The sequence below is a fragment of the Mauremys mutica genome, chromosome 2 (assembly GCF_020497125.1).
Source record: "Mauremys mutica isolate MM-2020 ecotype Southern chromosome 2, ASM2049712v1, whole genome shotgun sequence".
In the NCBI taxonomy this organism is placed as follows: Eukaryota; Metazoa; Chordata; order Testudines; family Geoemydidae; genus Mauremys; species Mauremys mutica.
The window spans coordinates 247,839,594-247,866,772 of NC_059073.1; the positions used below are offsets into that span (position 1 = coordinate 247,839,594).

At 42.9% G+C, this 27,179-nt stretch overlaps 1 protein-coding gene across 1 annotated transcript; it reads left to right on the plus strand.

Moving 5' to 3' along the window:
- Nucleotides 1–12,288: 12,288 nt before the first annotated feature.
- On the plus strand, nucleotides 12,289–27,068 carry PDK4 (pyruvate dehydrogenase kinase 4). The gene is made up of 11 exons (XM_045007367.1): nucleotides 12,289–12,579; nucleotides 13,752–13,893; nucleotides 15,000–15,071; nucleotides 16,337–16,521; nucleotides 17,900–17,989; nucleotides 18,579–18,656; nucleotides 19,395–19,471; nucleotides 20,490–20,588; nucleotides 21,492–21,602; nucleotides 22,801–22,914; nucleotides 24,156–27,068. The coding sequence occupies exons 1-11, from the start codon at nucleotides 12,441–12,443 to the stop codon at nucleotides 24,294–24,296; spliced, it is 1,248 nt and encodes a 415-aa protein (XP_044863302.1). The 5' UTR covers nucleotides 12,289–12,440; the 3' UTR covers nucleotides 24,297–27,068.
- The last annotated feature ends 111 nt before the right edge of the window (nucleotides 27,069–27,179 follow it).

Consider the following 27,179-nt stretch of genomic DNA (forward strand, 5'->3'; position numbering starts at 1 on the left):
CTGGATATTGGGGAGATATTCAAAGGCATGAAAGGCCATTAGCCAGCTATTCCTACTGCAAATTAATGAAAGTTGGTCACGTGACTCCTATTTCTGCCTTTGAAAACTGGAGGCTTCAGCTATATTTCAGTATTTTTACAAAAGATCCTTAAACTAAAAAGGGAAAGCTAATGGAAAGGTTAGACAATGAGTGGAAAAGAATGCGCGGGGATTCAGGTTCAGTTAAGGCTGGTGAGTTAGGCTGCCCTTGAGTAAAAAGGTTTAGCCTTTAAGGTTGATAAATAACACATTTGAAAAGCTTTAACTTGCAGGTGGTAAACTTACTTTATCTGGGTGCCTTAACTTTTAACTGGAGCTCAATAGTTCCAATTTTTCCAACTGCAGGCCATTAAAGAGAATAAGGAAAAGAGGTTGTAATTTTTCTGTCTTGACTATTTCATGATCTTTTCAGCACATAAAGGTCAGCTACAGTAGGTATCGATAATCACACTCTTTATAGCTCCGTTAAAGTTCATCGTTTTAGTGAACCACTTCACAGGTTACTAAATCAAATCAAATGATTACTTGGCAAGAGTGAATTGGTCCCTTTCCAGTATAATTTAAATGTTCTCTGTGAGCCTTCTCTACTCTAAGGCTTTTAGATATTTGGCACAAGATCTGTGTAATTATTGAGGCTACTCTGTACCTCAAACTCCTAGGGTGCCAGTAGTGTGCTCAGCATACTATATCTCAGAGGCAAACACTAGGTGCTTCAGAAGGTAGGCCTTGTAGGCACTAGGCCTAGTAGGTCTAGAGAGGCCAATCATCCATTTCTGGATGGTTCCCCGGCCGGTACTGGATGGTTCCCCATCCGGTACTGGGCCGTATCAGATAGGGGATGCCATTTTTAAGAACATGCCATACTGTGCCTGCAAGGTCACACTGCTGAGGGCAGGGCAATGAGCTCTTAAAGATGGCCTCAACCCCCTGTGGTGTGACCTCATGCATACCATGCATGCAGAGCCATGTGGTGTGGGTAGGGTCCCCCTGGCAGGGGCAGGCCCACTGCCACATCATTCCCAGAAGTATCAGAATATCATGTATTCTGGAATGTGAGTGGCCACCCAAGGTAGTTCCATCATGTAAGGGATTAAAAATAGTCTGGTAATCTGGGTTCTATCACACAACTGGTTTGGAGTGGAGATAGAAAAAGAAAAGTAGCAGCTACCTCAAAGGAAGGCAGTCTTCTCTCCGAGTTTGCTGAAGGTTGGAAAGATCTTTTGGTGGTTGTTGCCAAGTGTTCTCAGCTGCTTTGCTCCTTTGCCCAGGCTTTGTTTTATCTTCCTTGGCTGGTATATCTACCCATCTGTCTACAGCACAGGCAAATCTAAGAGCTCCATTGCTCTTTCTTTTGAACATTAAAATATCATATTGTCTAAAATACGTACAATATTGAGAGCTCTCAGGCCTTCTTGTATTTCTCTGTCTGTGGATGGGAAATTTGCAGACCTTCAAGCTCACTCTAAATCTATTTTTCATTGTTAGCACATGCAGTTTAAGAGTAGGCAAGTGACACTTTTCAGACAATAGCCATGTGAATGGGAGAACATCTGAGCAGAATTTATTTGCCACTTAAGAGGCAGACTGGGCCTTATTGTTTTATAATGGAGTTTGTTTATTGTGCAGCTGGAAGCAAGCAATGTAACCCTGAAGTCTTTGAATTATGTCAGTCTAGACCTACAATGCATTTGTTCTGGTGGCACATACAGAGGGGAAAAAGATTAGTCTGTTTGTGTAAACTGTGTTCTACTTTCAGTAAATATTTAGTATAAATATGTTTTGTTTGAATAAAGTTTAGGGAGTGCAATGCCAGCTTTTTGAAAGCATGTGACTGATTGTTTGTACATTTGTATTCCTTTCCAAATAATAGGGAACTAAAAATTGTCACAATTTTTTTCACAATGTATTTTAACACACTTTGCCTTCCTCTCATCCCTCCCCCAACAAGACATTTTAGTGCAGAAAATCTCAACTTCCTTTGTGTTTTTTAAATCTTTTCCAAATATAAATTAACCACTGTATATGTGTGAAATACATATACATCCACACACACCACAGCATCTATACCTATACGTCTAAAATGCTGCTTATATCTAACTTACAGTAAATTAGAAAAAAATTAAATAGTGATTAAATAACAAACAAACATTGCATTTGGACTGAAATCTTGTATGCTAAATATCACCCTAGCGCAAATTATTTTATGAAGCCTTCAAAAAGGGGAGTTTATTTGGTGAGGGCTACATTGATCTGTGTCATTTGTCAATGTATTGAAAAAATCTTTTTGAAAATACCAACACAATAAGCCCTCCTGACTGCATGTATGCATAAAGCAATAAAGAATATGAGGAAAATTGCACAAAGGGTCAGTCTTGCATAACAAGACTTTGTGTATCTTGCTAAAACTGAATGCAGTACACACCAAGACAGAACTAGTTCCATAATTAATGCAAACTTTCCCTTATATATGTGCAGTTCTCAGGATCTGAGGATGTTCTGTCAACAGTGCTGTTGATGATTTACTCATAATTAGATGCCTGTTAGTCATCCGAAACAAAATTACTGGAGTATGAGTGTCAGCAGACAGATGCAATGGCAAACAACTTTAGTGTTAGGGTAGCAACAGTGTTCTTGTGCTGGTTCTTCATCAGGCCTTTTCATGAACAAACTGCTTCATATGCATATATAACTGCAGTAATTATGGCTGGGCTTGTTGCATTGCACTGAATGATCAAACTCCCACTGGCTTCAATGTGAAAGGGGCCGTGCAGATGGAGTGAAATTCACCCCTGTTCCAGGGTTCAGGCCAAGGCCTATGCACCACTTATGCCCTATTGTGAGTCTGCTATAATTTGCACTAGGTAATGCTTCTGCAAGGCTTCCAGTCTGATTGCTCCTGATATGTCTTGTGGTCAAAAGAGGTTTGTTTCCAGCCGTGCTTGGCTTGATTGGAACTATTATGCAGATACTTATTGCCACAGTTATTCATGCATTTGTCCACTCAAGATTGGATTTCCTTAATGTGCTCTACATGAGCATGCCCATGAAACCATTCAATTATCAGGAAATTTGATCATTCTAGACAATGCTAGAACTGCTGATTCTCAAAGTATTGTGCTCTTTAGATTTCTGGTCTACAATAGGGTAGCTTGTCCCTTTAATGGCTAGAGACCTGGGGCCAGCAACCCTAGCTACTTAATAGGCACACCTGAGCTGGAATGAGATGATTCCCTTAGGCAGGAAGCTGGGGTAGAGGGAGGTTATAATCTGGGGGAGGTTCAGGCTCAGTAAGAAAAAAGTAGAGAGGAAGCTGTAGTATAGACAGTGGAAGAGCTCTTGCAGGAGACCCTTGCCTAAGGGGTGGGTTTGGACCTAAAAGCTAGAGCCAGAGAGCTGAAGAAGGCTGACTGGCAGGGAGAGTACATTCCATAAGAGTGAGAAAAGACTCCAGTCAGATAGGGCTGAGAGCAGATTCTGGGGGAGAGAAGAAAAGTCCCAGGGCTGAGTTTTGTTTGGTCTTATATTGATACAATTAAACACTGGGAAAAGGGGGCAATATTGAACAAAAAAACCTGTCTGGAGTTATTCAAGAAGTTCCTTCAAGGAGGAAACTGAGGCAGGCTGCTACAGAACCACCCCGGCTGTGGGGAGACAGGAGGTGGGAGACAGCCACCCATTGACATGGTCCAAAACAAATCCTGGTTTACTACCTCCCTTCCCAAATTCCTCCAGAAAAATATGCCCTAACTCTGCCACTGCTGAAGCATAGTTTGGCCCTGAACAGCATCTCTCGAGTACCAATCTTCACAGCAATGTTGTACAGAGTAATGGAAGCTCTTGTACACAAAAACCAGTTACCTGCCTTTTCGTAACTGTTGTTCTTCAAGATGTGTTGCACATTTCCATTCCTCTGTAGGGGTGTGTGTGCCTTGTGCACCGTTATTGGAGAACTTTTTTCCTCAGCGGTACCCATCAGGGTGGTTTGAGCACCCTCAGTTGCTGCGCGTACCAGTATAAGAGGGTCCCTGCCCTCCCCACTTCAATTCCGTCTCCCACTCTGATAGAGGGGGAAGGAGGGCAGGTCATGGAATGGACATGTGCAACACATCTCAAAGAACAACAGTTATGGAAAGGTAGGAAACCATTTTTTTTCTTCAAGTGACTGCACATGTTCATTCCACTGTAGGTGATTCATGAACAGATTAATGTGGAGGTGGGCCCAGAACAGTAATTGAAGAACAATCCATTAAAAACTGGCATCATTCCTGGACTGACTAGAAATTGCATAATGAGCATCAAAAGTGTGAACTGATGACCAAGTTCTTGCCTTACAAATGTCTTGAATAGCAACGTGCTCTAGGAAAGCTGCTGACACACTTGCACTCTAGGTGAATGAGTTAATACTCTTGGGGATGGCATAACATTAGCTCAGCGATAGCACAACCACATGCAAGAGGAAATCCTCTGAGTGGAAACCGGTATGCCCTTTACCCTGTACACAACTGCAACAAGTAACTGTGTGGGAATCAAAATGGTCTGAGGTCAATGTAGAAGGCCAATGCTCTCCTCATATCCATCGAATTAAGCTTTCGCGCTTCTGTGTGCAAGTGAGGCTTTGAGAAGACATTGGCAAATGAATTGTTGGGTTTATATGGAAATTGGAGACCACCTTTGTCAAGAATTTTGGCTGTGGATATAGGTAAATTTTATCCTTATGGAAAACCATGTAAAGAGATGCTGAGACCAAGGCTCTCGTTCATCCACTCTCCTTGCTGAGGTTACTATAGCCAGAAACACCACTTTCTTAGAGAGGTGGGGTAGGAAGCAAGATGTGACAGGTTCAAGGGGGGGGCCCATTCACATAGTTAGCCCAAGGCTGAGATCCAATGGGGAAACTGGCTGTTGAACTGGAGGTTATGATCAGTGCAACCCCATGGGTGGCAGGTGAAACCTAGGCTTGGGGTGGCAAGCCTGGCCCCTGTCCAGCCCAGCCCAGAGCAGGTGGAGGTGGAGGGTCTGCGACTCTGCGCCAGCTCACCACAGCTGCCCATGCGCCTCTCCCCAATCCAGCTCTGGCTGAGGCAGTGGGGCACTTCAGAGCCGCAGTCCAGCCATGGTAAGAGCCACATAAGAACATAAGAAAGGCCGTACCGGGTCAGACCAAAGGTCCATCTAGCCCAGTATCTGTCCACCGACAGTGGCCAATGCCAGGTGCTCCTGAGGGAGTGAACCTAACAGGCAATGATCAAGTGATCTCTCTCCTGCCATCCATCTCCATCCTCTGACGAACAGAGGCTAGGGACACCATTCTTACCCATCCTGGCTAATAGCCATTTATGGACTTAGCCACCATGAATTTATCCAGTCCCCTTTTAAACATTGTTATAGTCCTAGCCTTCACAACCTCCTCAGGTAAGGAGTTCCACAAGTTGACTGTGCGCTGCGTGAAGAAGAACTTCCTTTTATTTGTTTTAAACCTGCTGCCTATTAATTTCATTTGGTGACCCCTAGTTCTTGTATTATGGGAATAAGTAAATAACTTTTCCTTATCCACTTTCTCAACATCACTCATGATTTTATATACCTCTATCATATCCCCCCTTAGTCTCCTCTTTTCCAAACTGAAGAGCCCTAGCCTCTTTAATCTTTCCTCATATGGGACCCTCTCTAAACCCCTAATCATTTTAGTTGCTCTTTTCTGAACCTTTTCTAGTGCTAGAATATCTTTTTTGAGGTGAGGTACACACGGGCAGCAGCAGACCCTCCACCTGTCCTGGATGGGGGGCCGTGGTGGGTGAAGACACAGGGCGTGGCTGCTCTCAGCAAGCCCCCCCACACCACAGGCAGGTGGAGGGTTCACGCAGCTCTGACAACTGGCCTGGAGACATGCTGGGGATATCATGGAGCCGTGGGGCATGTACCTGGTGCGGTTCACCCTCATCCCCATCGCCTGTCCATTTTGTAGCATGAGGGAGACCCTGGCGCACCCTTATATGGAATGTGCCAGGTTGCAGCCTCTATTCCAGCTCCTCCTGTTGAGGTTCTGGCTGCACTTTTCCACACACCTTTTCATATATACACACCCTATCCGTGGCCCCACAAAGTTACGAGACCTCCTTGCCAACTTCCTCCAAACCTGTTATTCCTTAGTTGTCCCTTGTCATCAGTCCAGTGTCTCCTCCCACATGGCACTTGAGCCATTCTGACAGGTATTACTGAGGGAAACAGTTCTTTGACAATGGTGCATGAGGCATGCATACACTACAGTGGGATGGACGTGTGTAATTACTTGACAAAGAAAACTATGCTACACGGTTGCTTCCCTTGGCCTCACTGCTCGTACACTGCTGATCCTGCTCTTTCTTTGTTTCCTCTGCCTCAGCTAGGCTACCTCAGCAGTTCTGCGACAGCTAGCTGAGTCTGGTGAAAAAAATCTTCTTCCCTCCAGGCTGCTTTAGGTTGATCTCATCACACATCACCTCTGTTTTCTCTACAGCAGCATTCTTGATCACAGTGGAACTTCTGAGGCTGAAGATGACTGTCCTATGCACAGTAAACAGTCTCCCAAGCTGAAGATCCACCCTCTAGTGACAGGCTCTTCCTCAAGGTATATTTGTTGAAGGCACCTTTCTTTCACAGTTGGGTTCCTATGTTTTTTCTTCAAGAGCATTGATAAAAGCCTTGTAGTTTATCCTCTCCTCCCATTATCTCCAACACCCACCTTGAGATGTTTATAGCTTACCTGATGTCTGGCTACCCTTATCAAAAGATCTAGAAACATTTTAAATGCAGTCATTCATTGTCCATCGCTTTCACTGTTTTTAAATGTAATTTTAAAGGAGTTAAAAACAGGAGACACAAAACATTAGATCAGAATACTGGGGGCAGGGAAGCAAAAGAAAGGGAGTCTCCTGTTTATGACTGGACAGCTGGTATCTACATTACTGAAAGATTATTATAGCACTAGACAGATTTTTTCCATCTGGCTTGCCGTCTCGTGTATTCATGCAGCAGTAAAATGATCCAGCTACTGTACTCTGACTTCTGCGAAATATGAGGAGTGAGGAGGAGGTTGTGCAATATCTAATGCAGTTATTTGTGACCTTTCCCCTACTAAACTTCATTCAAATGCACTGTCAAAGGAGCAATGGAAAGTCTTTGTATGTAGCTCCATGCAACCTTTCGCCTACTAAACTTAATTTAGCTGAACTGTGGACTATCTCAGCAACCTGACAAAGTTCTTGCCATTGTACGTCAGTACTTTAACTTTATGAGGAGACAGAAAGAAGAGAGTAGAAAGATATGTCCCTCATTAATAATACTTTCTACTTCTATTTTGCGTTCTATCAGAGAATATCAAAGTGCTTCAAAAACATTCCGAAATTAAGTCTCTTGTTACAGTGGTAAGGTAGGCATTATGTCAATTTCACAAATAGAAACAGTGTCTCAGAGATTAACTGACTTGCCTGTATTTGCACAAGAAGTCTGAGAGAGTCACAAATAGAACTCTCCTCTCCTGACTCCTAATCCTGTGCTTTAGACATAAGGCCATTCCTTCTACTTAGATTCAGGACTTCCTGGTATCCTTATAGAAAGGGACTATCCTTATTTATGACAGGGATTGATGCAGGAGAGCAAGAAGTGCTTTTTACTGTGTTATGATAAAGAGCAAAGGGATTTTCAATGTTGTGTTAAAGAATAAAACTGAAGCAAAGCTAAGAACGCCATGAGGAAACCCAAGAAAACACTACTGTGACTGAACAATTGAAAGCCTTATGGCTTCCTTTCACAACACCCACTTGGAGCAGGGATGCAGTAATGTTTCAGAAGTAGGGTGGCCAGGTGTCTGGTTTTGACCGGGAAGTCCAGTCGAAAAGGGGACCTGGGATGGTGTCTGGTCAGATCTACTGACCAGATACCCAAAGTCTGGTTACTGCAGGCAGGAGAGGCAGGTAGGCACCAAGTCATCACCTGTGCCAGCCCCTACTCAGCCAGGGCCACCTCCTATTTGCATTGGGTGGCTGCAGCTCCCACACCTGGCTCTGCAGGCAAGTCCCTCCCGACCTACACAGGGAGTAGGGGAGAAGGGAAAATCAGTGAGCAACTGGGGGAAGGTGAAAGAGGAGCGAACGGGGCAGGGCCTCGGGGGAACAGATGGAGCAGGACCTCAGGGGGAAGAGATGGGGCAGGGGTGAGGCAGGGGAGGTTCTGGCACTCCTGCAGGAGTATCCATTTTTAAATATTAAAAAGTTGGCAATTCTATTCAGAAGAGAAAATTGAAATATTGACAATGAATAGATGTGATGAATCCCAGTGTTTAGAATCTGATATTGTGCAGTTTTCCAATATTATGGATGGTGGACAGGCACTGGTGGGCCATGTAGTGCTGGAGTCAGAAGGGGGACAAAGGAAGAGAGTAAGTAGGGAGCCAAAGCAGGAACAAACAACACTGTGGTTATGAGAAGTTGCCGAGTCATACTTAAAGTGGGTTCCATTTTAAGTATCTGCCATCCATTCTTTTCCTCCAGATGTGATTTGATTGACAATGAATCCAGCCAAATTCCTAGGTTCATGGGTACTAATTAATTGATAGTCCAATATTCACAGGATGACCAGATAGCAACTGTGAAAAAACGGGACAGGGGGTGGGGGTTAATAGGCGCCTATATAAGAAAAAGTCCCAAAAAACGGGACTGTCCCTTTAAAAATGGGACATCTGGTCACCATAAATATTCAGAATATCCCTAACAATTTCTACCAGACAATGCCACCAGTAATGGTCACAAGAACACAAAATTACATTACTCAACACATGCTGTAATGTCCCCATTTATGAACAGTCATACTTACAGTTAGTAAAAAATAAACAGATAATGTTGCAATATTAAAGAGAATATATTTTTTTCCAGAAGCAATTATTGGAATAATAAAGCTCTTTTCATTGTTGGATTATACTTGTGGGTAACTGGTACTCACAGTAGCCTATTACAGAAGTTTGCCTTTTGGTTTAGAAAAACATCTAGATCTTTGTGTTCCTGGGGCCTTTACCCTTTATTAGTTGCGGGAGGGCAGCACTCTTGATATTCTCCCTTCAACAATTATGCTGTACCAGTATACCAAGAGTAAAATAGAACCCATAAGACTTTTGTTCACCCACTCACTGCTTAACGGTCAGTGGAATGCAGTGAAAATTAATGGAGTACAAAATGCATTTGAGTGATGATAAAAATATGAACAAAAGGGGCTACACTCTGTAGGTTTTTCCTATTTAGAACTCAGTGTGTAATAAGAGACTACTCTTTAAGGATATAGATGGTATTTGTATTAAGCAATGAGAGCAGCCAGGCAAATTATAAAAATGCCATTTGTAGGGGGATTAGAGCTAGAGAATTCAGACAGGGAAACTTCCCACCATATATGAACTCATTAACAAGCAGAGCTGACATTAGGGGGCACCAAGCAGGGAAATTGCACGAGGCCCTATGCCACAGGGGGGTTTGGGCTTCAGCCCCGCATGGAGGGTCTTGGGCTTTGGCTTCAGAAACACTGCAGAAATCCAGTGTGTAAACAGATAAGGGAGGCAGGGTGGGGGCCCATTCCTTAGTTTCTGCCCTGGGCCCCAGCAAGTCTAATGCCAGCCCTGTTAACCAGGTTGTAAGCTCAAAACTTGATTTTGAAAGTGGTCACTCTTGAGGACCTTTCCATGTTCTCAACTGATCACTACAATCAGCAGGGACATATTTTTTTAAGTGCTTCCTAATCTGAGATGCTTTGTTTTTTATCGTCTGCATGACAGCTATCCATGCCTGGCAGGTGGATTAAATAACATTTAAATGAAATGAAACTCAAACAACTTTCAATTAAAATACAGTCTGCTGGCAAGAGCATTAGACTTTAATTTATTTTTAATTGAAGATTAAACCAGTCCTGTTAAATGTCCTTGTTTGTGCTATATAATTTCCACACTGCTACTTCTGTGATAGAATTTCACTTCTGTTTGGTAGAGTGAGTGCAGCAAGGGCAGAGTAGGAGAGGGGCATACAGAGAGGTAAAACAAGCAAATTGCAAGTGTAATGCACATGGAAGAATAAAAAGGGATAAAAGAAATAAGACCCAGGAAGAGAAAATGTTGGGATAAAGCATCAGAAGAAATCTAAGTACAGAGTGTTTTGTTCTATCTGTAACTATATTTTCAAACAGTTTGGTTAAGGGCCCTATCCTCCTTTCCATATGAAAATATAAATAATATTGATTAGAGTTATACAGGTGGATGGAGATTATATCCCTTTATAGCATAGCTTTTAGTGGAATTTGGGCCTTCTGTTAATGACCAACCTTTAGGATGTCACCCTGGCTGGAATTATTAGCACCACATTTCAATTGCACTCCTTGTTCATTGTGCAGTCTTTTTTTCCTTTGCTTTTATTCAAGTGACTTCAGGGCTTGTGAAAATGCCAAATAGTACTGGAGACTGAAGTCGTCTCTCCACAAAGCAGGTAGAACACTTCTCCCAGCCCTAAGTGTGACCAGAGGGGACCAGCTGAAGGTGGTCGCTCAGTCCATCATTCCCTAGCCTCTCTCTTGAGACAACAAACAAGGATCACAAGGTGAAGGCCACTAGGAACCAAACTACCAGAGGGTCAAACAATTGTCTTTAGACAGTTGGGCCCAGATCTACAAAGACATTTAGGATCCTAGCTTCCACTGCAATCAATGGAAGTTAGGAGCCTAAATACTTTGTGGATCTGGGCTTTGGTCATTATCAACCCAGGATGCCGCCTAAGCACCCTGGAGGTGAAAAGCTCCAAATCCCATTCTCAGTCATTGTCGGAAACACTGAGTGCACTTCAGGATGTTCTTTGCACAAGTCCTATCTCCTCTGTGTTAATATCCATCCCCAGTACTACATCACAATTACAGCCCAACACAAAAGGAGAAATTAAAAACCTCATCAGCCTCCTAGTCCAAGTTAGTCCCATACCCACAGCATTAGCAGGACAGCTGGAACCTTAAATTAGCTACAAAAGGAGGCAAACCAGGCCCTATAAAGCAACTGCTTCTTCCTTAATCTGCAATAGCCTCAGCTTCTTGGATTTAGCAGTATAGAAAACAGCCTCATACAGAAAGCTGCCAAATAAGACTGGTTATGCAGGTGGCAAGTGGAATTTACAGCTAACAATTGGTTGAGAATTGCACACCCAGTTAGTCTGTGGGGTAGCATCCTGTTATTTTTGGTGCCTTTTTCTCCCCTCCTACATTTTGGTTTTTTAGACTGTAATTGCTTTGGGTCAAAGGCTGCCATTTATATTAGCATCACCAATCCCAAGTGTTCACAAATTGCAAGATTAAAAGAGAACTAATAGTTTGGGGTCTTTTCTTTGACATCATTCATGTGAGCCTTTAGGAGTCACGTTTCCTAGAGCCACGATGGCTAATAACTGTTTCTAAATGAACACCCAGGGGCTCTGGGCTGGAAGAAAAACAGCAGAAAATAGCGTGAGACACAAGAAAATGGGGAGAGGTGGCCCCACTCCGGCTTCAGGGGGTGGAGGCACCGGGCCATCAATGTTAATGCTAAGTTTGCTATTATTGTGATTGCATTGCAGCAGCGCCCCGGGAACCCCAGGCAGGGGTCAGCAGCACCCCGTTGTGCTGCGCCCCGTGTAAACACCCGGCCTAAGAACCAGGTGACACCCTGAGCAGGAGCACAGCAGTGCCCAGCCCGGCACCAGCTGGCGGCGATTCCTCCCCATGCCTGGCCCCGCCCCCGTTCTCAGAATTCTACGAAGAGCAGCTCCGGCCCCGCCCTCGGGAATGGGGGCGGAGTCGAGCTGTTTACTCCGCGGCGGGCCCCAAGACGGGCGTGGGTCTAGCTCCGCGGATTGGCTCGCTCTAGAAGGCCAAGCTCGGTCGGAACAACCAATGAGGCGAGCGGCGAGCTGGGTCCCTGGAAGGACTCACTCCGCGGGAGGAAGGAGGGGGTTTCACATTGATTTGCCTCGTAAACAAGCACACTGGAGCGGCATCTAGGCAGAGAAGCGGCCACGCCCCTACGCCCCCCTGCAAGCCGCCCCCGCCACCCCTGTTCCTTCTTCCCTGGACGCTCTCCGCGGCGCCCGCTGGGCTCTCTTGGGGTGAAGGATAGCACACACACCCCTACGCTGCCGGACAATGGTACTGGCCAGAATGCTTGGCCTGTCTCGTCCCGGCCCACGGAAGGTTCTGCTGGGCGCGGTTTGTCTGGAGCCCCGCCCCCTGCCGTGGCCCCGCCCCGCGGGAGGTCGGTCTGTGGGCGGTAAATAGCGCCGCACGTGAGAGGCAGCTTCAGGAGTCGAAGAGCTAGAGCGGCGCGAGCGAGTACCCGAGAGCCAGTCCCATCACCGCACCTGCCGCGCGCGGCGATGAGAGCCGCGCGGATCGCCCTGCGCAGCGCCGCCCCTCTGGCGGCGGGCGGGGTCAGCGGGCGCGCGCCGCGCGAGGTGGAGCGCTTCTCCCGCTACTCGCCCTCCCCGCTCTCCATCCAACAGTTCCTGGACTTCGGTACGGGCCGGGGAGCGCGCGCGGGCGGGGGCAGCTCTCCTGCCCGCCTCAGACTCTGCGCGGCCGGCGGGGACCCTGGCCCGTGACTGGCTCCAGCGCGCTGCCACCGGCCGGCTCCTTCCTGGGCTGTGTCAGGCTCAGGTGCCCCCGTCCCCGGTCTAGAGCCGCGGGGCTTCTGGAAGCCCCTGCCCCGCCTGTGCCCCAGACCCTGGCTAGGGATTGCGGGGGGGGCCGCGCTCCTCTGCCGTGGGTCTGGGACGCCGCTCTCGTAGCGAGCATCCGAGATGTTCCCATTATAAACAGCGGGGGGGGGGCTGGACCCCCCCCGGCTGCTCCACAAGGTTGGAAGTCAGCAAAGCCGAGCAGTTTGGCAGCAGCTATTTACCGCTGTGCAAATCCGTTAGTACAACGAATGAATGAGTCTCAGATCAGGAATTTGATCGTATGTCTTGCTGCTGACCTTGCCCGACGCCACGGGAGTGCTGCTCCCTCCGAGGTGCTGTTCTCCGGCTGACTGGGGTAGTAACCGGAAGCCTGAGCTGCTGGCAAGTGTGCAGTGAAGCTGTGTCAATTAACGTTGAATCCCAAAATATGCAGAAATGTATCTTGTACCTTAATATTGTTGATGGGGATCACCTTAAATAGCTCAACCGTTTGTATGTGTTAAACTGTAGTGCATGTGAACAGAACAAGTGTGATTTTTATGTACCAGTCACAATACGAATGCCTTGTTCTCCAGATCTGATTTTCAAAGCTACTAAAGGTGATAAATCACATTCCAGTGATGTGTTCAGATTTACCGGGGGGGAGTAGTTGGCAGACCACCTGTAAGAGTACACTGTTTATGTAGGCTACCTTGGCTCCCATAGGTAATGAAGAGGGAATCCCCTTGCTTGAACTTGAAATGCAAAATGTGTCTTTAACTAGATGTCATTCTACAGATGTCTGTTTCTTGCTGAAATAGGTATCCACTGCAGTCATCTAGAAAACATCTAGAGTAAAGAGTTGTTGGTATATGTGCAGAAGAAATAGCTAATATAGCATCCTTCTTAGGTTGTTACATATTTATGCTCTTGTAATAATGTAATGCTGGGATTTGAGGAAGTCTAAAAGAAACCTGCTCACACTTGTAAATACATTTTAAAAAATACTTAACTGTTCTTATTTTATAGGTTCAAGTAATGGATGTGAAAGAACCTCTTTTGCATTTTTGAGGCAAGAACTTTCTGTGAGGCTAGCAAATATCCTGAGAGAAATTGACCTGCTTCCTGATCAGTTACTGAGCACTCCATCAGTACAGATGGTAAAAAGCTGGTAAGTGCAAAGGATTTTGTTTAAGTGCTCAGTACAGAATATGATAGAGGTGACAACTCTATACTAGATATCCTTGGAGTAAGAGAAGACAATAGCAAAGTATATGGTTAGAGGGCAATGAAGTAAGATGAAAGGAACTTCAGATATGACTTTACTCATTCATGAATCTGTATAATCTCTTAAACATCCTGGAAAACACAGTCCCATTCTTATCAACAGAATTGTAAACAGCCATAACTTGTTTTTACAACACTGCACAAGATGTCTTTAATAACATGTAGACTCTTAAGCACAATAAATGAAATCCTGACCACCTGCATATTTCTACATTAAAGTAGCCTAAGGTAATATATAGTAAGTCTCTAGGTCCTTTTGCTAGCTCTTTTTTTGGTACCAGTTTGTCAAAGGGAGCATTGAGACAAAATACAGTGTGGAAGATTTTAGACTGTTCAACCACTATTCCTGTGTTTAACTTAAATAAAGCCAAGAAAATCTGTCATTACTAATGCCTTGGTGTACAAACCAGACAGTAGTGAAAAATATTACAAGTAATAATAATAAAATGATATTATGAACTTGTAAAATGTTCAAACTGGCACTTTTTTAATCAAATGACTTGACTACACAATCAAACTAATCAAGTCTCTTTGACAAAAATAAGTTGGTTTTTTGAATTCTTTCAGCTCTCTAGAATTAGCACAACAATAGGAGAGTGAAGTGGATCCTATTCTGGCTCTCACATCAACAAAATTATTAACAGACTTTCAGTTGCAGATATTTAATTCCACTCTTTGACACTGTGAAATTTAGCCTGCATAATCTTACTGTAGGCAGTGGATGAGCCAAAACAAACACTGCTTCACTTTCAGATTTTATGTAGTTTGTATGGCTGGCTGGCATCAGGGTGGGGAGGGTTGACTATAAGCATGGAACTATGCAAAAGTTAATTTTGAGTAGAATCTTAGAGCTATGGCAACTTATTAACTTGTTCAATTGTAATTTTTTGGGGAGGAGAACTTTTTCTGCTACTTTAACATTTTTAACAAACAGTTAAATAAGCAGCCTTTTGATTTTTTTTTGTTTGTTTGTGGACAATGTTTTTCTAGGTACATTCAGAGTCTAATGGAGCTAGTTGAGTTCCATCAAAAAAACCCAGAGGACCACAGGGTTTTATCTGAGTAAGCATTTCATTTTTCATCTTCCTTTCTGTAACACATTCAGCTTACAATGACTGACTATGCTGGGTTACCAGCATAGCTGAAAGACCTAGAGACTGGACTTGTTTCAGTACAAGGTATATTAAGTGCTAACCATGTTGCAATACATTGGCTTACAGCAGTTTTTTAAATGAATGTGACATGTTGAAACTGACCAAGCCAATGCAATAAAGCTGACAAATTTTGATATCTTAACAGATCTTGTTTTCAGGGCCAACAAGTATAATAATATTTTTAACTTGTATGAGAGGGGGAAAAAACTTTAACTGAAATCGGATGTCCCAGAGTATTTTTGTTTAAGTTCTATTGCAGGTTGGAGTGCTGATTTTGGTTTGGTTTGGTTTTAATTCAACTCAGGTTCTGATGAACAAATAGACCTAGACATTTGATATTACTAATATTCCAGTGTATTCTTTCATTTCACCTACAGGCCAAAAAGCCCCCTCAAAAGAAAATATTGTGTATATGATTAAGACATAGGAAGTGGCTAGACATGGGAAAACCTTAGACAGGTGGAGAGAGAGAGAGAGTGTTTGCATGTGGATTGTAAGTGCTTTTGGCAAAGTCAATCAATTTCGCTTGCCGCTCGACCTTAGCCAGAAGTTTATTTATCTGCCCCTGGGAAAAGAATGACTTTGGCCTGGTCTACACTAGGAATTTACATCGGTATAGCTAGATCTCTCAAAGTGTGAAAAATCCATGTCCAGAGAAACATAGGTATACTAACCCTAACACTTGGTGTAGAATTCTTCCATCAACCTAGCTACGGCTTCCCAGGGAGGTGGATTACCTACGCTATAGGAGAATCCCTCCCATCAGCATAGGTAGTATCTACACTGAAGTGCCGCAGTGGCACAGCTGTGTCGCTTGTGTAAACAAGCCCTTCAAAGTGAAAATCATCAGAGAGAACTGACTTTTTATGAGCCTGATTCACCATCCAGTTATTCTGATGTAAAACTGAAGTAATGCATTGGTGAATCAGGCCCTGTATTTGGAAAGTGAGATTTTCTGTTTAGGTTAGTGATGAGGTCCTTCCTTTGAGGGTTATGCTGTGAGGTTGCCTTTAAAACACAATTGCACTTGTTATAATTTTTTTTTATATAAGCACTTTGACTAAATTAGGGTTTCTTTGCACCCTACAAATTCTCTCTACAGAGAATTTCTTGTTTGAAACTTACCCACGTGCAGTCTTAATATTTATCTGAATGTGTCTTGTGATTATCTAGCTTTATAGATACACTTGTTATAGTCCGAAATAGACACCATGATGTTGTTCCTATAATGGCGCAAGGAGTAATTGAATACCAAGACACCTTTAGAGTGGACCTAGTCACCAATCAAAATATTCAATACTTCTTGGATCGATTTTACATGAATCGTATATCCATCCGGATGCTAATAAACCAACACAGTAAGTCTTTACATTTTCTCAAGGGAAAAGTGTTGTACATGTTGTGGAACATGTTAAAGTAAAAGTTTCTTATGACTGTTAGAGGAGTGTCTCAGGTGACTTCATATGTCACTAGTGTTTTAGTATTTTTTAACTGCAGATATGAGCTACAAGAATACCAGAATATTTATATAAGTTATCTTAATTTGAAACTTCAATGTTAACTCTAAACTAATGAAAAGGCTTGTGTGGAAATCTAGTGATATCCTCACCTATGAATAAACTTTTCAGCATTTCTCTCATGTGGCCACTATGGGCTTTTCTTGTGGCCACAACCTCCTGGGCAGTAACTGGGGGTGGGGAGCAGAGCAGTGGCCCCTGCGCCAGGGCCACCAGCTAAACTTGGGTCCTGCCCCACTCTGGAGCCACAAATGCCAGATGAGCAGGCAGCTACTGAGTTCCCCACCTTCCCAGGAGTGGTGACACTCAGACTTCCACCCTGGGGTGGCGGTGGCAGCCTCCTGTCACTGGGCTTCAGGTTCCAGCCCTGGACCCCAGCTGTGAGTGCCAGCCCTTGGCTTACCACCCCACTGCCTCCTTGGCCCCCCATCTATCCCCACTGGTCCCCACTGTTTCCCTTTCCATCTCCCCATCCAGGGCTCAATATGTTCCCTGGCTTGCCAGGGCTGGGTAAGTCTGCTGTGAAAATTGATATTAACAAACATTCAATTACTTTTCACAGCAGCAGACTTACTAGCTAGCAAGTCTCTTTTAAAGGCAACCAATAAGCAATAGAAATAACAAAGACAAGAATGTGCAAAGCACCTTTATTTGTGTTTCTATTCTGTTTAGGTCCAGTAAAGAATAGAGACAACTGTACATTATTATTGAGGCTGTAAAGAAAACCTTTACATAAATAAATTAAAATGATTTGGACATGTATACGTGCATATTTATTTCTCCCCTTCCCCCCCAAGTTAATTAATTATTTTACGAAAAATTGTCAAAGTGGCCACCAGCAAGAGTTGGTGGCCGCACTGAGACTATCAAAAAATTTGTTGTGAGAACCCCTGTTTCAGATGTTGATCCACCAGTAAAAAAAAAAAATCAGTATAGTTTGTGTCTTTGAAATAAGCAGTAGTTCTCTGGGCACCAAACCCTCCCTATCCTTGACTCTTGAAAATCTAGACTATTTTTCCCACTGGATTTTTTTTGGGGGGGGGTTGGGGGAGGAAGGCTTGGGGAAAAAAAATCTCCAGTATCTCAAATTATTACTTGCAAAAAAAAAAAAAAAAAAAAGGAATCTTTTCCTGATCAGAGTACATGAATCTGAACTGACTTTTTTCATAATTTTGTTGCTTACCTGAAATGAAATGTAATATTGGTTTATCTTAAACAGCACTTCTTTTTGATGACAATACCAACTCGGGTCACCAACAGCACATTGGGAGCATTGATCCATGCTGTGATGTGGTGGGAGTGGTGAATGGTATGTACACTGTTAAATCAATAGGCTCTCTCTTCATGGTTAGCACTAACTGTTTGCAAGTAGTTTGACATGCAGACAAAAGATATACTTATGTGGGGTGCTGAAAATGACTTATTTTAAGTGCCTGACAGTTATATCAGCTATAGACTAGTTGATCTCCTGGTTTTAAAGAGGGTGCAAAATAGCAGAAGAATCCATCTAGAAGTAATTTAAGACCTAATTGATCAAGTATTAGAGTGGTAGATAAGGTGGGAGCAGTCCATGGCAAATCAACACCAGCTCTGTGTGGTGGCAAACTTCTTTCACTCTCTAGGCATCTGTTCTACAAAACTCTCAAATTATGCTGTAAAACCTAGCAATGCTGCTAAACTTGCATATTTAGTCTTAATTCTTACTACATTCATCACATGATGCATATCTATTATAAATATTAATGTTAAAAACATGCATGTTTACATTTACAACATAACAGATATGAATGTAGTATGAAGTGATATGTTGCCAAAGAAAATAAATTGCTATATTATAACATCGTTTTGCTTTACTACTGCATACACTTACTTTTGTAAAATTTTAAAAAATATTGCAGATGCTTTTGAAAGTTCCCGGAGACTCTGTGACCAGTATTACTTAGCTTCTCCAGAATTAAGTCTTATTCAAGTGAATGGTAAGATAATGGCTTAATCTCTTATTTGCAGACTTCTTTATCAATAGCCTAATTGACTTCTCTAGCTCTTAGAAGGAGACCCTTTCACTCAATCTCTCCTTAATGCTTTTGTCAGAGTAGTCGGTACATGGCTTCCTCTTGAAGCTTGTTTACCAGTTGCCTAATCTCATGTTTGCTCCCTTCCACTTCAAGCTCTTCCAAGTTGCCTTTTTCACATCAGTTGTTGGATTTCAACAACTGATCTCTGCATTTTGGTTCTCATTGGCTTTCTGACTCTCAAATATGAACATTCTATTTTGAGGTGTGGTTCTTGCAAATCCTGCAGAGAACATACTTGACCTGCCCCTATATTAAAAAGCACAAGCACTGGCATATGATGGCAAGGAATAAAGCTCTCTTTACACTTAGAAAGTGGATGCAGGACTAGAATCCAGGAACTGCTGAGTTTTCATCCACACTCTCTGCGTGTGTCTGATTCTGGGCGATTAATTCTTGCCCACTCCATAGGAATGCTAAAAACTGAATGATGTGCAAAGTCACTTGAAAACAACTCAGTGGTGTTCATGAAATAATACATTGTATATGATGTGCTCTGGGGCGGGGATAAAACTCTTCCACTCATTTCCTTATTTACTATAGCATGACATCAGTTGCTTATAGTAGAACTGATTTGGGAAGCAAAAGCAACACAAGAAAAGCCTTAAAATGGGGGAAATGTTTCTTTTTTCCCCCCTCTAGGAAGAGTGCCAGGACAACCCATTCACATTGTTTATGTTCCTTCCCACCTCTTCCATATACTGTTTGAGCTCTTCAAGGTTTGTAAACCCACATTTCTGTTATGAGCATGCCATTGCCCAGTTCTGTGAGCGTGAACTAATGTATTTCAGTCTTTAACCACTTCTGTTTTTAGTTTTGTCTTGCCTAAGATCATGAGGGAGATACAGCCCATAGAGGAACTATAGCTCTGGTAACTAGAGGAATGGTAGGTGGCAGCAGATAGGAATGACTTGGGATTCAGATGTAGTGGAGTGTTGGAAAAGGGGGGGTTGTGTGGTGGAGGGGGATATTCTTCCCTTTATTGAGCTTAGTCTTATGTATTCCGGAGTCCTTTCTGTCAGTGAAGAAAGAAGGGCCTTATGGTATCTGTCAAACTTGTGATGCACAGAAGGATATGCAGAGAGAGAGGAATGGGAAACATCAAAGGAGCATGCATCCCTGTCTAAACATGTTAGTTAATGTCAAATACAAGATTGGTGAGGAATAAATAAAATCCCAATATTTGTGAGGTAGGGAATATAGTGTATGTGTGCTCTTGAAAGAAAAGAGAATGTGGTGGCAACAAAAATAGACCAAGAGGTAATGGGATTGAAGAGGTGCTGTGTGGCTTGTTTGAGGTAAAGCACCCAGGACTCCACAGTGACCTGGGCATGTTCTCTTAGAATCTGACTACAGCTTTCCTTTTTAAATTTATAACGTCTAATCTTCATGTTGGGCAGGTACAGCTTAATTTCTGATATGTATATTGAAGTGCCCTTTCCAATAATTCAACCCCAAATAAAATATCTTTGGGAGTCACTTCAGTTGCAAGTTTTTCCTTCAGTCCCACTATACTAAATTGCTAAGAACGTTCCCCAAAGACCAATCAATTGGGGAGTGGGGGGGGGGGAGAATGTAGTCAGCTCTTTCTAACAAAGACCTGGTATGCACTTGGAAGAGGGAGGTGGAGGGAGGACAGAACCACACCAGAATGTACTATCTGTGGTGCTGCAATAGTAACGTACAGTTAATTGAGCCAAACTCTTCTGATGATGGTGATTACCTTAATTTCCATAGAATGCCATGAGGGCAACAGTTGAACATCAGGAGAACAATTCTTCCCTTTCTCCAGTTAAAGTGACTGTCGTTCTAGGAAATGAAGACCTGACAATTAAGGTAATCTATTATTACTTGACTGCAATAGCCCATAAATGAAATAAAGACTGAATATTCCACAACAAATAGCAATATAAGTCAGCAAGATTTTCTAACTGTAGGACAAAGTTAATATCTACTATAGCAGTGGTCCCCAACGCGGTGCCCGTGGGTGCCATGGCGCCCACCAGGGCATTTATGTGCCCCTGCCTAGTGCCCAGCAGGGGATAGAAGCCGCAGCCCTATGCCTGCCGGGGACAGAACTCTGGGCCGCAGGATGCGGGCGCCGGTGTTCTTGGTCCCCGGCAGGCACAGGGCCGCGGCTTAAGCTGGAGAGAAACCGCGGCCCCGTGCCTGCTGGGAACAGAGAACTCCAGGCTGCGGGCACTGGCGTTCTCTGTCCCTGGCAGGTGCAGGGCTGCAGCTTCTCTCCGGCTTCTCCAGGGCTGCAGGCGCCGGTGTTCTCTGTCCCCAGCAGGCACGGGGCCGCGACTTAAGCCAGAGAGAAACCGCGGCCCCACGCCTGCCGGGGACAGAATGAAGCCTGCAGCCCCGGAGTTCTATGTTAAAGTAAGAATAATAAATATATTACCCTTTTTATCTTATGGATTCATATATTATGTACATTAAATATGTTTTTCGTAATATTTAATGTACAAATACAAAATAAGCCTTGAAAAATTGTTGGCGCCCGCCACACTCTTCTGAAAACACGAATGTGCTACTGGCCACAAAAAGGTTGGGGACCACTGTACTATAGTGTCTTCAGCTGTAGATTACATTAGACAGATTATTTATCAGAAATCTAAGCTTTTGTGGTATCTGATCAGGAATAACTGATGGGTTACTGGTGGATGGGTTCAGGTGCTAATGTTCAATGCTATTTCTAGAACAGACTTATATTTGACTAATTTTTTTAATCAGATATCTGACACAGGAGGTGGTGTTCCATTGAGGAAAATCAATCTCCTGTTTAGCTACATGTATTCCACAGCACCGAGACCAGTGATGGATGACTCTCGTAATGCTCCTTTGGTAAGATCTGAAATCTATAGTAATTTTATAAAGGAACACTGCAAGATAGAGTAAAGTACTTGGAATCGCCTCAGTCTCATTGCTTTGTAAGATAGTCACAGGCGAATTGAACGTCACAATAAAAAATACATGCTTTGTTGGAACGGGACCAGTGGCATTCTAAGGCTTCAGCATTTTTCTTCATTTGTACCTTTAAAAGTATCTCTGATCTCCACTTTAGGCAGCTTTTTAATGTCTCATGCCCTTTCCATTTAAAAAAAAAACAAACCCAAAACCCTCTCTTCTTGCACATTAGGGAGGAAAAAATAATAAAATAAAATCTAAAGTGAAGAATGACCTCTATTTGGTGCAAAAATGGTGGACAAAGCAACTACATGTTACAGGGGGCAGTCTTTCAGTGGCTTCTGCTCCCTTCTTGTGCCCCAATCCTATGTTAATAGCCTTTAGGAATCCTGTTCAAATTGGGCTATGTTTGTTTTAAGAATGTTAGCTTCTCCCAGCAATGCTTGAGACAAGTTGGTTGTCTAACAACCTGTGGACATCTCTATGCCAGAATCCCTCTCCTTTCAAGAGCCTCAGCTTGAAGGAAGGAGCAATATTTCAGTGATCTCTGCTCCCTATCCTCATTCCTCCCCATAATAATATCCTGATGGGTTTTGTTGACAACAGCTGAGCCAACAGTTTGCTGCCAGGCGGAACAGAGTAGAGGCCATTGCAAGGGTTCCCTTCACTTTTTCTCTGAAGCTACATAGCCAGCCATTCTGTATCTTGGTTCTCTTCCCTCACTTGCACTCTTAACATTCCTACCCCAAATTTGGGCCCTTTAGGGGACAAGCTTAGAACACAAGTTCCTTTGCCATCTTTCCATCTCTCTGCTTCTGCCTCATTCAGGTTAAAAAGAGAAGGGATGGCTGGGGAAACTTAAATACAAAATGTAAAAGTGAGAGGTGTAAAATATATAATTCCCCAATTGAAGACTTGAAAGATCTTTCAGCATGTTTTATGATTGAGGATGAGTAATTTTTTTCATAAAGTTCCAGTGTTCTAAATGAGACTCGTTAACATTTTTTTTGCGGGGAGGGAGAGAAGCTCTGCAGTAATGGAGATGTTTAGGGACCTAAACTGTCTCCCTGGAACAGTCGTCATGCTCTCTGGAAATGGAAGACATTTTGATGTATTGTACTTTACTTATTTCTAGGCTGGTTTTGGGTATGGCTTGCCAATTTCTCGTCTATATGCCAAATACTTTCAAGGAGACTTGAATCTATATTCTGTACCAGGTTATGGAACAGATGCTGTTATCTACCTGAAGGTATGTGCTTTTGTTACATGAAAGTAATATTGCTGATTGCTGATAGGTACACTTATCCCACTTAATTGACATTAAAGTGCGGTTCTACGTAAGAGTGACTGAAGGCCTAACTTGGCCTGCAGACTCTCTCTTGCTGGTGAGCTAGAAATTACTCAGCTTGATTTTCAGAGCTGAGGGCAAGTTTGTAGGGTAAATAGAAATTGCAGTAGTTTTCAGCTGGTTCAATTTACACTGGTATTTGAGGTCTCTTCTCCCCCTGACCCCCCCCCCCACAGTTGTTAAGTAGAAACTTATGGGCTAGGAGTGCTGGTTAGAATTGAGGCACAAAAGTACAAAGATTCAAGTAGCAGATCTTCAATCTTCACTGATCATTGTTTTCAGCAGTGAGATGTCCAGCCTTATAAGGAAATATAAATAGTTGTTACCAGTAACTTATCTGTTCAACAACTATTGTACAGATGCTGAATTCTGGGTAAGATAAATACTTCAAATTATGTCAGATTCTTCGTTAAATAAGGGTCCAGTCTACTACATACACAGGTTTCTGCAGGTAACTATAAAAACAAAGGTTTTTAGCAATCTTTTTGCATCTACTACTGAGAGATACTTGCGTTGACTGCAATACAAAACTTAACTGTATTTTAAGTATCTAAGCACAAGCTATAAAATGGGGTGTGTGTATGTGTATATGTTTTATATTTATATGTATGTGTGTGTTTTTCACTTCACAGTAACTTTTTATTAATACCATCCCAACCTGTCTCTTCATCATAGAATCATATTATATCTGTAAAATGGGGTGAGACATACAAACGCCTCTTTGGGCTATATCCCTGCTATATCCGGGATTATCTTGATTGTAAATCACCCCCAAAGAAGTCATATCATGCAGAACACAAATAGGTTCATGGCCTGTAAAATCTGACCACAACATGACTTGAAACTTAATGACAGCACATCTTTCTCCTGTCCAAACTCTCCATGGCAAACATAAGCACAACAGAGCACACTGCTGTGGCCTATTACAGATGCAAAAGACTAATGCTCACCTGACTATTAATCAAAGCACGTGGTTTTCTGTGTAACTGTAGTATCAGTGGCTCAGGTCTCTAAAACTTGTTACATCTATATTGCTTTTTTTTTTTTGATGGTATATTTAGAACTCTTATTGTCGTGGAATGGTGACCTAAAAGAGATTGTTGAATAAGTAATTCCTGTGTTTGTTTTTTTGTTGTTTTTAGGCTCTTTCAACAGAATCAATAGAAAAGCTCCCTGTGTTCAACAAGTCTGCCTTTAAGCGTTATCAAATGGCTACAGAGGCAGATGATTGGTGTATCCCAAGTAAACCAAAAAACTCAGTGAGGCAAAGTGCAGCCATGTGAAAGAAGTGTCAAGTTGTATGAAGACAGTCCTGATAGAAGGGAATCAAACTAATGCTTGAGGGCATTACTCTACAGTTCCTTCCAACAGGTCCTGGAATAGGAGGACTGTCAGTCTGTTGGAATAAGGGAAGGAAAGATCATGCTGGAGGTTATAGTCTAGACCAGGGCTGGCGTTACGGGTGGGCAACATGGGCGCCTGCCCTGGGCTCCGTGGTCAAAGGGGCACCATCAGTGCTTAATTTGTTCCAGAGCTTGCTACCGCTGAGCCCCAGCACCTCTCGGCTGGGCAGTTCATAGCCCCAGCACCTCTGGTCTGCTGGTCAGCAGCTGCTGCTCTCCGACCACCCAGCTCTGAAGGCAGCGCTGCCAGCAGCAGCACAGAAGTAAGGGTGGCAATATTATACCGTCCCACCTTTACTTCTGCGTTGCCACTGGTGTTGGCATTGCCTTCTGACCTGGGCACCTAACCAGCAGCCACCACTCTCCAGCTGCTGTGGTCAAGAGGCAAGGAGCTAGGGTGACCAGATGTCCCTGATTTTATAGGGACAATCCCAATATTTGGGGATTTTTCTTTTATATAGGCACTTATTACCCCCCCCACACACACACTTGGTCCTGACTTTTTTTTTCCATACATGCTATCTGGTCACCCCAAAAGGAGCAGGGTGGGCCTGGGGTGCAAGTCTGCAGAAAGGAGCTCAGGGCATTGTGAGGGGAGGCAGCAGGGGCAATGGGGAGCCCAGGAAGGCAGTGGGGGCCAGGACAATGGGGGAATGAATGGGGAGGCAGTAGGGGCCAGAGGCACCAAAATACAAGTTGGCCCAGGGTGCCATTTTCCCTAAGGCCAGCCCTGTCTAGACTGCATGATTTGACCTATGCAGTTCAGTACAAAGCGAACCTAAAGATGTGTATATCTTTCAATGTTACCCTTACCAAAAAAGGCATATAAAAAGTTCAGATTAATACTTCAGTTTTTCAGGTACATGATCTGAGACTTGATGTAATAGATGTATACAGTTTCTGAACCATGTTTACTCTTGAACCTCTAAATGCTGACACTTGGGTACCTATTTTTCTCCCAGAACAGTCACTTAGAGCGTCACCATGTTACAGAACTCTGCAGTTAGGTTCGTATACCGGTGTACAATATCGTCCTATTCAGATCCACTTTAACATGACCGGGCAGCAGCAGGATAGGAACCTTTAAGGTGTGGCAGGTTGGCTGACCCACACATGGCTAAGTATCTTATGACATTAGAAAGTCCCATTTTTCTCCCTGTACTTCCCAATGGTAAATGTTAAACAACTTTTATTCCAAAAATAGCTTGCTTAGATAATTTTTATTTCTTGCCCTGAATGGGTAGAAGATTGGTGTCATTTTCAGGAATTGTTTTTTGTTTGTTTTTAAAAACCAGCAAGTTGTGTTCAAGGTAACTTGGAGAAGGCTGTGTCTGTATCTTGGGGATGCATGTGACTGTGACAAACATAATGATGCATGTAGTCCACATCTTTGAACTGTAAGAGCTGTGCCAAACATATGGCTTGGATTTTTCAAAGGAGCCCACCTATGGAGAATCCAGTACTTCACATGAACAACTAGTATCCATGCTCAGTTGTGTGTTGGTTTTGTAATGCAGATCATCTTGGCTAGAAATAGAGAGAGCCACTAAACGTTCTTGCTGTGGACATCAGATTTGAGTTAATTCTTAATCCAAGCAATAGTAGACTGTTATACTACCTTATTCAGCAGAGTGAGTTTTAACTGGTACTGTCTATAACTGTACTGTATAGTTTTTTATTCCATTAGTATAGCTTTAGTCCATGTGTGTAGTAACATTTCAGAGAATGTTCCACCTTCAAAAGATGTTTAATGTTTTTGTAGCTCTTTTGGTGTAGACTCTCATGTTGACCTTGAGAACTTGTAGATTCTTACAAATGTTTAATTTGTTTTTATAGAAACTGTGTGTTTTTTAGAAAAACTTAGCACTGAAACTACTTAAGTTTAACTACTGAGCAAAATGATTTAATGCACTGCATAAAAGTTGGTGAATAATTTAGTTTATCACCTTGCATGATCTGGAATTTCCGAAGATGATCTGATGATTTAAACAAATTATAAAATGGGCTGACCACATAAATTTTTCTTCCTTATTAACTCTTTAGAATCAAATATCTTTAATCTTAAAAAATATAGGGATGAAAAAGGTCATCTTCGCTGTGTCACAGTGCTTCAGTAGCTTATAGATCTTGAATGCTAGACAAGGTCATGAAGTGCACCTAGACAGTCTCTCATTTCAAGTAAACATAAATTTTGGCTCTTTCTCTAGGCTCATTAATGCCTGAGCATGACCTGTGCTCTCATGCTCTTTAGTACTTTTGTAATATATAACCACATGTCCCTTCCCTGGAGATGAGTGCCTTTAGTTTAAAAACATCACGTACGCTTTTATGCTGCTGTGAATAATGTTACTAATACTTGCAGGTGGAAGTATTCTGAACAGCATTATCTTTAAGCCTATATTGAATTATAGGGCAACTTCCTAATGCTAAGTGAGTCTTTAGTACCACCTCTCTATTCAAAACACACTCAGTGCCATAGGTGGATATCAATACGCATACCAGATCAGCACTCCACAAGGAGCCTCTTTTGTATTTAACTACTTTGCACTAGAATCTTTTAACTGTTTTTGAAGTTTGTTTTGACAAGGCTTCTGATTTTAACCCTTGTACTGTACATAAGTGTTATATAATTTTGTAATAAATATTTTTTTAAACTGACTTGTTCTTTCACTTCATTATTGCGGTGGGTCTGCTCAGGGTGTAGCTTTGTTTGTGGGTTGTAGAACCTCCATTTGTCAAAGTTGTAAAGTGAGCTTTGCAGAA